Genomic DNA, 12,100 nt, shown 5'->3' with positions numbered 1-12,100 from the left:
AATACCTGGATTATTCTCAATGGGCAGTGTAAGGCCTGAGTAATACCTGGACTGATCTCAATGGGCAGTGTAAATCCTGGGTAATACCTGGATTATTCTCAATGGGCAGTGTAAGGCCTGAGTAATACCTGGATTATTCTCAATGGGCAGTGTAAGGCCTGGGTAATACCTGGACTGATCTCAATGGGCAGTGTAAAGCCTGGGTAATACCTGGATTATTCTCAATGGGCAGTGTAAGGCCTGAGTAATACCTGGATTATTCTCAATGGGCAGTGTAAGGCCTGGGTAATACCGGGACTGATCTCAATGGGCAGTGTAAAGCCTGGGTAATACCTGGATTATTCTCAATGGGCAGTGTAAGGCCTGAGTAATACCTGGACTGATCTCAATGGGCAATGTAAGGCCTGAGTAATACCTGGACTGATCTCAATGGGCAATGTAAGGCCTGAGTAATACCTGGACTGATCTCAATGGGCAATGTAAGGCCTGAGTAATACCTGGATTATTCTCAATGGGCAGTGTAAGGCCTGAGTAATACCTGGACTGATCTCAATGGGCAGTGTAAGGCCTGGGTAATACCTGGATTATTCTCAATGGGCAGTGTAAGGCCTGGGTAATACCTGGACTGATCTCAATGGGCAATGTAAGGCCTGAGTATTACCTGGATTATTCTCAATGGGCAGTGAAAGGCCTGAGTAATACCTGGATTGATCTCAATGACAGGCAGTGTAAGGCCTGGGTATACTCAGTCATTGAGTATATTCAAGAAGGAGACCAACAGGGAACTAAGGGATATGGGGATAGTACGGGAAGGTGGAGTTGAGGTAGAAGATCAGCCATGATCTTATTGAATGGCGGAGCAGGCTCGAAGAGCCAAATGGCCTACTCCTGCTCCTATTTCTTGTATTCTAATGATCTCAGTGGTGGAGAGTGTAAGGTCTGATAACCCAAAGGAACTCAGAAATGTAATAAACTGTGAGGAGGATAGTAACAGACTTCAGGAGGACATAGACAGACTGGTGAAATGGGCGAACGTATGGCAGATTAAAAGTTAACGCAGAGAAGTGTGAAGTGTCACAATTTGGTAGGAAGAATGAGGAGAGGCAATATGAACTAAATGGTACTATTTTAAAGCGGGTGCAGAAATAGAGACCTGGGAGTGTACACATACAGATCTTTGAATGTGGCAGGACAAATTGAGGGTCATTGGTTTTATAAACAGAGGCATGGAGTATAAAAGCAAGGAAGTTAAAGCTTTATAAAACAACTGGTTAGGCCGAAGCTAGAGTATTGTGGCCAATTCTGGGCACCGCACTGCAGGAAGGATATCAAGGCCTTAGAGAGGGTGCAAAGGAGATTTACTAGAATGGTACCAGGGATGAAAGACTAAGTTATGAGGAGAGACTGGAGAAACTGTTTGCCATAGAGCAGAGAAAGTTAAGGGGAGATTTCATTAAGGTATTCAAAACCGTGAAGCGTTTTGAGAGAGTAAATAAGGAGAAACTGTTTCTAGTGGCAGAAGGGTCGGTAAACAGAGGACATAGGCTTAAGGTATTTGGAAAAAGAACTTGAGGCAAAAGGATAAGGCGAGTTTTTTTTACACAGTGAATTGTTATGATCTGAAATACACTGACTGAAAGAGTGGTGGCAGTAGATTCAATAATAACTTTCAAAGGGGAATTAGATACTTGAAGGGGGATACATTTGCAGGGCTATTGGGAAAAATCAAGAGTGAGACTATTTGGACAGCTCTTTCAAAGAGCAGGCACAGGCACGATAGGACGAATGGCCTTCTGTGCTGTATGATTCTATGATCGCAATGATGGAGAAATCAAAGTCCAGATTATTCATGGAGTGATCTCACTGATGGATGGTGTAGAGCCTTGGTAACCCATGGAGTGATCTCACTGACGGACAGTGTAGGGTCAGGTTAACATGAAATGATCTCACTGATCGATGTTGTAGGGACAGGTTAACATGGAGTGATCTCACTGATCGATGGTGTAGGGACAGGTTAACATGGAGTGATCTCACTGATCGATGGTGTAGGGTCCAGGTTAACATGAAGTGATGTTGGGGAGGGCATCAAACATGAAATTAGGGGTGCGTGCAATAAAGGTGCAGCAGTTATAATGGGTGACTTTAACATGCACATAGATTGGGTTAACCAAACTGGAAACAATACGGTGGAGGAGGATTTCCTGGAGTGCATAAGGGATGGTTTTTTAGACCAATATGTCGAGGAACCAACTAGGGGGGAGGCCATCTTAGACTGGGTGTTGTGTAATGAGAGAGGATTAATTAGCAATCTCGTTGTGCGAGGCCCCTTGGGGAAGAGTGACCATAATATGGTGGAATTCTGCATTAGGATGGAGAATGATACAGTTAATTCAGAGACCATGGTCCAGAACTTAAAGAAGGGTAACTTTGAAGGTATGAGGCGTGAATTGGCTAGGATAGATTGGCGAATGATACTGAAGGGGTTGACTGTGGATGGGCAATGGCAGACATTTAGAGACCGCATGGATGAACTGGAACAATTGTACATTCCTGTCTGGCGTAAAAATAAAAAAGGGAAGGTGGCTCAACCGTGGCTATCAAGGGAAATCAGGGATAGCATTAAAGCCAAGGAAGTGGCATACAAATTGGCCAGAAATAGCAGCGAACCCGGGGACTGGGAGAAATTTAGAACTCAGCAGAGGAGGACAAAGGGTTTGATTAGGGCAGGGAAAATGGAGTACGAGAAGAAGCTTGCAGGGAACATTAAGATGGATTGCAAAAGTTTCTATAGATATGTAAAGAGAAAAAGGTTAGTAAAGACAAACGTAGGTCCCCTGCAGTCAGAATCAGGGGAAGTCATAACGGGGAACAAAGAAATGGCGGACCAATTGAACAAGTACTTTGGTTCGGTATTCACTGAGGAGGACACAAACAACCTTCCGGATATAAAAGGGATCGGAGGGTCTAGTAAGGAGGAGGAACTGAGGGAAATCCTTATTAGTCGGGAAATTGTGTTGGGGAAATTGATGGGATTGAAGGCCGATAAATCCCCAGGGCCTGATGGACTGCATCCCAGAGTACTTAAGGAGGTGGCCTTGGAAATAGTGGATGCATTGACAGTCATTTTCCAACATTCCATTGACTCTGGATCAGTTCCTATGGAGTGGAGGGTAGTCAATGTAACCCCACTTTTTAAAAAAGGAGCGAGAGAGAAAACAGGGTATTATAGACCGGTCAGCCTGACATCGGTAGTGGATAAAATGATGCAATCAATTATTAAGGATGTCATAACAGTGCATTTGGAAAGAGGTAATATGATAGGTCCAAGTCAGCATGGATTTGTGAAAGGGAAATCATGCTTGACAAATCTTCTGGAATTTTTTGAGGATGTTTCCAATAGAGTGGACAAGGGAGAACCAGTTGATGTGGTATATTTGGACTTTCAGAAGGCTTTCGACAAGGTCCCACACAAGAGATTAATGTGCAAAGTTAAAGCACATGGGATTGGGGGTAGTGTGCTGACATGGATTGAGAACTGGTTGTCAGACAGGAAGCAAAGAGTAGGAGTAAATGGGGACTTTTCAGAATGGCAGGCAGTGACTAGTGGGGTACCGCAAGGTTCTGTGCTGGGGCCCCAGCTGTTTACACTGTACATTAATGATTTAGACGAGGGGATTAAATGTAGTATCTCCAAATTTGCGGATGACACTAAGTTGGGTGGCAGTGTGAGCTGTGAGGAGGATGCTATAGGCTGCAGAGCGACTTGGATAGGTTAGGTGAGTGGGCAAATGCATGGCAGATGAAGTATAATGTGGATAAATGTGAGGTTATCCACTTTGGTGGTAAAAACAGAGAGACAGACTATTAGCTGAATGGTGACAGATTAGGAAAAGGGGAGGTGCAAAGAGACCTGGGTGTCATGGTACATCAGTCATTGAAGGTTGGCATGCAGGTACAGCAGGTGGTTAAGAAAGCAAATGGCATGTTGGCCTTCATAGCGAGGGGATTTGAGTACAGGGGCAGGGAGGTGTTGCTACAATTGTACAGGGCCTTGGTGAGGCCACACCTGGAGTATTGTGTACAGTTTTGGTCTCCTAACCTGAGGAAGGACATTCTTGCTATTGAGGGAGTGCAGCGAAGGTTCGCCAGACTGATTCCCGGGATGGCGGGACTGACCTATCAAGAAAGACTGGATCAACTGGGCTTGTATTCACTGGAGTTCAGAAGAATGAGAGGGGACCTCATAGAAACGTTTAAAATTCTGACGGGGTTAGACAGGTTCGATGCAGGAAGAATGTTCCCAATGTTGGGGAAGTCCAGAACCAGGGGACACAGTCTAAGGATAAGGGGTAAGCCATTTAGGACCGAGATGAGGAGGAATTTCTTCACCCAGAGAGTGGTGAACCTGTGGAATTCTCTACCACAGAAAGTTGTTGAAGCCAATTCACTAAATATATTCAAAAAGGAGTTAGATGAAGTTCTTACTACTAGGGGAATCAAGGGGTATGGTGAGAAAGCAGGAATGGGGTACTGAAGTTGCATGTTCAGCCATGAACTCATTGAATGGCGGTGCAGGCTAGAAGGGCCGAATGGACTACTCCTGCACCTATTTTCTATGTTCTATGTTTCTATGTTTCTATGATCTCACTGATCGATGGTGTAGGGACAGGTTAACATGGAGTGATCTCACTGATGGACGGTGTAGGACCTGGGTTACCCATGGAGTGATCTCACTGATGGACGGTGTAGGGACAGGTTAACATGGAGTGATCTCACTGATGGACGGTGTAGGGACAGGTTAACATGGAGTGATCTCACTGATCGATGGTGTAGGGACAGGTTAACATGGAGTGATCTCACTGATCGATGGTGTAGGGACAGGTTAACATGGAGTGATCTCACTGATGGACGGTGTAGGGCCTGGATTATCCATGGAGTGATCTCACTGATGGATGGTGTAGGACTGGGTTATCCATGGAGTGATCTCACTGATGGACGGTGTAGGGACAGGTTAACATGGAGTGATCTCACTGATGGACGGTATAGGACCTGGGTTATCCACGGAGTGATCTCACTGATGGACGGTGTAGGGCCTGGGTTAACATGGAGTGATCTCACTGATGGACGGTATAGGGCCTGGGTTATCCACGGAGTGATCTCATTGATGGATGGTGTAGGGACAGGTTAACATGGAGTGATCTCACTGATGGACGGTGTAGGGACAGGTTAACATGGAGTGATCTCACTGATGGACGGTGTAGGGCCTGGGTTATCCATGGAGTGATCTCACTGATGGACGGTGTAGGGCCTGGGTTATCCATGGAGTGATCTCACTGATGGACGGTGTAGGGCCTGGGTTACCATGGAGTGATCTCACTGATGGACGGTGTAGGGCCTGGGTTATCCATGGAGTGATCTCACTGATGGACGGTGTAGGGCCTGGGTTACCATGGAGTGATCTCACTGATGGAGGATGCAGAAGTTGCATAAACTGTTAATTACCTTGACTGTTATTTTTCTGTCTTGTACCATCCCACACTGTAGCCAATTTAAACTCACAGTATAATATATCCTATTTTCAAAGCAGATTATTACTGTCCTGTCAGTATATGACTCCATCACAACACTCTTTGTGCCACCTATCCTCACTACAGAACTCTTAGCTTTACTGCCATCTCTGTTACAACCCGATCACAAAGGCTCTGTAGTCCAGCACTGTCTCCGATATCTCATCTTTGTATGTTACAGTGACAGTGAAATATGTAGAAGAAAGGACAAGTGCTGCGTTCAGAAATACCATATACCTCTGTGAACTGGACATTTCTGGGGCATTTATCATTGTTATACATGAAAACCTAGCAACCAATCTTCCAAGTGCGACATTCCCTGAGCAAAGAGGAAAAGCCACGAGCAAACTGTGGCTGTAATCCTGCAGGGGCAGGCTGACAGATTGGAGTAGATATTTTACCTGTAATCAGCACTTTGCACTGGGGTCCATGTGTATGTCCGAGATACTTCATCAATATATCTCTGAAAAAAGGAACACAGCGAGGCAATCATTCAAACTCTGCAGCCCACCTGGCCCGACTGTAACCAGTGTGTGACAGGCACACGTACTCAAATGCTAGGTGTTAACCTGGAAACACGTTGGACTTCACAGACTGTTTGTCTCTTTACGACACCTTTCGACAATAACCAGTCCGACTGATCCGTCCCTCATTATAGGACAACATCCCCTCCCACTTCTTGCCATGTTCAGTTCTTTTGACCAATGAGTGCAAAGTTATAGAAGGTTAACCAATGAGTCCCCAAGGCTCCATTTCCCTGCACATGGGACATACGGCTCCACATTCCCTGAAGAAGCCAAGGCTGCATTCCTCCTATGAATACAAAATATACCTTAAGCCCATGACATCTATGACTGGGAAAGTACCCTGTTAACACACTTCCCTCTTTCCCCATGAATGAAGAAATATTCTTTGTGAGGCAGAGGTTTGGCAAAAACAAATCAGGATATTGATCATCACCCTGTTTAGAGATGTTATTGTCAAGCTGTGTATTTCTGGGGGTGAGGACAATTCCCTCGATGGTTCAATAGGGGAAGCCAAAATGTGAGGTGGCAAAGAAAGATCTGACTTAGGTAGCACTTTGTCACATTTCTCATCAACGACCCAAACCATCACACACTTTGTGCTACAGAGCTATGTAGAAAATTCAGCAATTGTTTACACAAAGCGAGAACTCACCAAACAGCAATGGCCAGCTGATCTGTTCTTGGTTGTATTGGCTGAAGGGGAATGCAGGCCAGGATACTGGGAACATTTCTTGCTCTTCTATCAATGGAACCCTTTAACCTTCTCATGCACCACCAGAACAGGCAGAAAGGTCCCTCAGTTTCATCTGAAGGTTGGTATCTCCACCAGCACTGCACTGATGTGTCAGCCTAGATTATGTGCTCTAGTCTTTGACTCAGCCTTCTGACTCAGAGCAGGAGTGTTACTAAGCCGAGCTGATACCGGAGGAAGGTGCCATGCGTGATCCCTGGCCAAATTAGCTGGAAAGTGGCGCACAACAAATAATCTCCGCGTCTATACCTTTCCATTGGTTTTGCTATTCATTCCTATAAACAGTGACAGGCCATTTCATGTACATTGTGATATGGTCGGAGTTTGATTGGATGGGTAATTTTCTTCCCCATTAAAGGTGCTTATCAAGGAACCACGGAGCTACAGACAAATCAGCTACTTACCTCATCCAAGGATTTGATTAGAGTGCGTATGACAGTCTTCCCACCCTTCCCATCAATCATGATTCTCCGGATCTGTGTAAACAGAGACAAACATGAAAAACAAAAGGAAAATGGCATCACATGAAACTGTAATCCTTCCTTTCGATGTGATGGAATGGGAGAGTGCAGTTGGTGCTGGAGCTGGCTGCTGTTAGCATTAAAAGCATCACATGATCTTATTGAATGGCGCAGCAGACTGGAGGGGCTGTATGGCCTATTCCTGCTCCTGTTTACATAGGATTACATAGGATATACAGCACAGAAACAGACCGTTCGGCTCAACCAGTACTTTCCACCCGAGCCTCCTCTCGTCTTTTCTCATCTAACTATCAGCATAACCCTCTATTCCCTTCTCCCTCATATGCTTATCTAGCCTCCCATTAAATGCATCGATACTATTCGCTTCAACCACTCCCTGTGGCAGCGAGTTCCACATTCTCACCACTCTCTGGGTAAAGAAGTTTCTCCTGAATTCCCCATTGGATTCATTGGTAAATATCTTATAACCCCTAGTTTTGGTCTCCCCCACAAGTGGAAACATCTTCTCTGCGTCTACTCTACCAACACCTTCATAATTTTAAAGACCTCTATCAGGTCACCCCTCAGCCTTCTCTTTTATAGAGAAAAGAGCCCCGGCCTGTTCAATCTTTCCTGATAGTTGTACATGCTCCGTTCTTTTGTAAATCTTTGTTGTACTTTTTCCACTGCATCTGTACCCTTTTTGTAAATTTGAGGATGCACAAGATTAGCATCCAACAGGATGCCTTCCCTCAAGTATTGATGTCTATCAAATATTTGTCAGTTATTCTCATCCTTTTTTGGTTGAGTCATTCTAAAATGCCCAACTCCACATACACTTAGATAAACACTGCTTATTTCCTATTTTAGCCCAGATTCCACTTGTTTCCATCAGTTTGATATCGGGCAAAGAAGCTACGTGTAAATCACAGGTAAAGGTTGGCACTGACAGGAAGTAGTCTCTCCAAATTCAGGTTCACCACTAATTCAGATTTAATCCATCTCTCGCGTGTCAACGTAAGAACATAAGAATGTAAGAAATAGGCCAAACCAAACACTAAAATTTATTTCCAAAGGGATAGAATTTGGAAGTGAATAGAATAAATGCATTTAAGGAGAAGCTAGATAAGCACATGCGGGAGAAAGAAACAGAAGGATATGTAGATAGTGTTATCTGAAGAGGGGTGGGAGGAGGCTCGTGTGGAGCACAAACACCAACCTGAACCTGTTGGGCCGAACAGCCTGTTTCTATGAAATTCTAAGATTTGCTTGGCCCCACCATTGGCGGTCTTGATACTACAGGTCTGAATTTGATGGAGGCCTCTGCCCGCCCAAGTGCCGCCCAAAGAACCGCTGATGGCCGCAGAGGTCCCTGACGATTCTTTGGGCAGGGTTTTCATCACCCAGGTCCCTCGAAGGGGGCCAAATCTGCGTCGCACACCACCAATCTGTGCAGCAGCCAGCGGGAACTCTCATTCTCGGCAACAAAGGCGCTTGTCGCCCAAGTGCCGCCGAGGATGGAGTTGGGCCCACGGAGGGTCGAAGACCCGCAAATTACAATCATCAGAAAAAAAATCCATCGGAAGACCTTCTGGGGACACCATTGAGGTAAGTCGCTGTGAAAAAAATTTTAAAAAAAGTTTACCAACCTTTTTTTCAGGATCTTCATACCTTGTTGCATGATCAGCCATGATCATTTGAATGGTGGTGCAGGCTCGAAGGGCCGAATGGCCTACTCCTGCACCTATTTTCTATTTTTCTATGTTTCTAGCCAGCCTCCTCGCAGCGGTTCACCCCATTCTGGCGCCGACTCCGCTGACTCCTTCCCTCACCAATCTGGCATCTCGGCAGGCGGGAGGCCACTTACGCCACTTGGCCGTCCGCTGACATCAGCAGGCGGTCCCCGGCGGCTCTCCCCTCCTGCCCGCTGCAGCCCACATTGAAAGTGGCACAGGGCGGATCTTCATGAGGAATGTGGGCGGCAGTCGGCGGCAGTGGGCAGTAAGGTAATCAATTTCGGGCCCTACACCTCCACAATATGGGTCTCCAATTCCCAGTCTGAGGGAGAGAATGTTTAGGTGCCTCCTTTTCGATATAGGTGCTCAGAGCCAACATCAGTGCGGGTCAGTGAACCTGGGTGTTGTATTTTATTCAAAGTAAGGGCCTGCCAGCAAAAAGTCACACATTATCACGTCAGAGGAGGAAGGACAGTCAGCAACCTTGGAGCTCTCTCCACGGGAAACTCACCCGTAGAAAAGGTTACTGATAATGGATACTCACCCCATTGCTCCTCATTTCAGTTCATTTAGGATACTAACCCCAGTCCACGGCCAGATCAGCCATGATCTTGTTGAATGGCGGAGCAGGCTCGAGGGGCTAGATGGCCTACTCCTGTTCCTAATTCTTATGTTCTTATGTTCAATGTATGTCTTCTTTTGAGGGCAGGGCACCAACACTGCTCTGATACAATAGAGGGAAAAAGGACTCCAGGTGCCTTAAAGGAACAGTATCCAGCTGCCTCTCTCCTTGGATGATGGTATATAGAAGCTGAATGAAATTCTCAGCCATATTATATCTTTTAAAATTTCCATTGAAGACCAGAAGAGGTAATTCCTTACCCGTTCCTTATTTTCATCCTCCAGTTCAGCATCCAGGAAATCCAGAGTTACTGGCTCCCAGAAATTTATAATCTAGAGACAAAAAGCAAAAAAAGGAGACAAATAACATGACATTGACAGTCATCACCAGAGAGATTTAAAAGTGAACAGATCCCTACCATCTTGTTTTGAATGTCCGGGGACTACTGCTGTGGTTCATTCTAAGGTTTATGTATTTACCCTCATCGTTTTGTGGATCGTAACTCTTGGACTAGAACAATTTTTCCGTCTTGGGTGTTGGGTTGTAACATTGTCAGAAGCCAGTAAGAAGCACCAATCACGTGGAGAACACCATCACATTTACACTGCCATCTGTGCCTTCAATAGTCACTGTGGAAACTCACTCGTGGAAAAGGTTACTGATAATGGGACACTCACCCCATTGCTCCTCATTCCAGTTCATTTAGGATACTAACCCCAGCTGTGGAATGTATTAGTAACAATGGATGGGAGGGGAGTCCATGATCCAATAATCAGACGGGGACTCTGGGTGGAATGGCATTTTCTGGTTATTAATAATTACACATTATCCAAATGGGTGACTGATTACGAAGCTTGCAGTACATCACAGCTGTTACTCAGATTGCCTAGATTGATGAATTGGTGCTGTAATCTCTTACCTTTGGCTGGAGGTTGGGATGCAATAGGACATACCCATTTGGATCAATGGCGAAAAAGTACCCATTGGCACCTAACTGTGAGGAGAAAACATTGGAGAACATTAACATGACCGGCAGAAACTTTAATACGAAATGAACTAGGACACAGAGGCCCCCTCACTGCACCTGGTTTGTTTGCAAATTTCAGAGGTGTGTATCAAAAATAGGGTAGTAATATTAGGAGACTTTAATTATCCTAATTATCGACGGGAAAAAACAGAGTGCTAAGGGTAGGGAAGGAGAAGAATTTCTGATGTGTCTCCAGGAGAACCTTCTTGATCAATATGTCTCCAGTCCAACAAGGCGTGAAGCAGTGTTGGACCTGGTCCTGGGAAATGAAACAGAGCAAGTGGAGTGGGTTACCGCAGGCGATTATCCAGCTAACAGTGACCACAACATCATTCGATTTAAAGTAATTATGGAAAGAGACCAGAAAATATCGAAGGTAAAAATAGTCAACTGGGCAAGAGCTGATTTCAGTGATTTAAGAAGGGACCTGGCACAGGTAGATTGGAAAAGGCCATTGCAGGGTAAAGCAGTAACGGAGGGTATTCAGGCCATGTTGGCCTTCATAGCTAGAGGATTGGAGTATAGGAGCAGGGAGGTCTTACTGAAGTTGTACAGGGCCTTGGTGAGGCCACACCTAGAGTTTTGGTCCCCTAATCTGAGGAAGGACATTCTTGCTATTGAGGGAGTACAGCGAAGGTTCACCAGACTGATTCCTGGGATGGCAGGACTGACATATAAGGAGAGACTGGATCAACTGGAGTTTAGATGAGAGGGGATCTCATAGAAACATATAAAATTCTGACGGGATTGGACAGGTTAGAGACAGGAAGAATGTTCCCGTTGCTGGGGAGTCCCAGAACCAGGGGTCACAGTCTAAGAATAAGGGGTAAGCCATTTAGGACCAAGATGGGGAGAAACTTCTTCACTCAGAGAGTGGTTAACCTGTGGAATTCTCTGCCACAGAAAGTTGCTGATGCCAGTTCATTGGATATATTCAAGTGGAAGTTAGATATGGCCCTTACGGCCAAAGGGATCAAGGGGTATGGAGAGAAAGCAGAAAAAGGGTACTGAGGGAATGATCAGCCATGATCTTATTGAATGGTGGTGCAGGCTCGAAGGGCTGAATGGCCTACTCCTGCAACTATTTTCTATGTTTCGATATTTCTAAGAGAGAGTTCACGTACAAACTGGGCATATTCCTTTGAAGGGAAAAGGTGGAACATCCTAAGCTAATGTGCCCTGGATGACAAAGGAAATAAGTTAAAATAAAACAGAAAAAGGAGGTTTATGACAAATGTCAGGAGCAAGATTCAGTTACTAACCAGGAACATTATGGAAAGTACAGGAGGGAAGTAAAAAAATTAATACAGGAGGCAAAGAGAGGTTATGAGAAAAGATTAGCAGGCAACATTAAATTAAACCCTAAGTCATTTTATAAACGTATAACGTGTAAGCGGTTTGCTGGGGAA

General features: G+C 45.2%; 1 protein-coding gene across 2 annotated transcripts in view; it reads right to left on the bottom strand.

Moving 5' to 3' along the window:
• LOC139277400 (voltage-dependent calcium channel subunit alpha-2/delta-2-like) overlaps nt 1-12,100 on the bottom strand; it is a 1,881,585-nt gene that overhangs the window by 86,106 nt on the left and 1,783,379 nt on the right. For both annotated transcript variants that reach the window (XM_070895823.1, XM_070895824.1), the window contains 4 exons: nt 10,584-10,658; nt 9,925-9,996; nt 7,250-7,321; nt 5,969-6,030 (listed from right to left, as the gene is read on the bottom strand). In XM_070895823.1, coding sequence (XP_070751924.1) covers nt 5,969-6,030; nt 7,250-7,321; nt 9,925-9,996; nt 10,584-10,658 — 281 coding nt within the window. The remainder of the gene's footprint in view (nt 1-5,968; nt 6,031-7,249; nt 7,322-9,924; nt 9,997-10,583; nt 10,659-12,100) is intronic.

Source organism: Pristiophorus japonicus, chromosome 12 (assembly GCF_044704955.1).
Source record: "Pristiophorus japonicus isolate sPriJap1 chromosome 12, sPriJap1.hap1, whole genome shotgun sequence".
NCBI lineage: Eukaryota > Metazoa > Chordata > Chondrichthyes > Pristiophoridae > Pristiophorus > Pristiophorus japonicus.
Note: the sequence above shows the minus strand (reverse complement) of the source record. Positions and strands in the feature narration are given on the sequence as shown.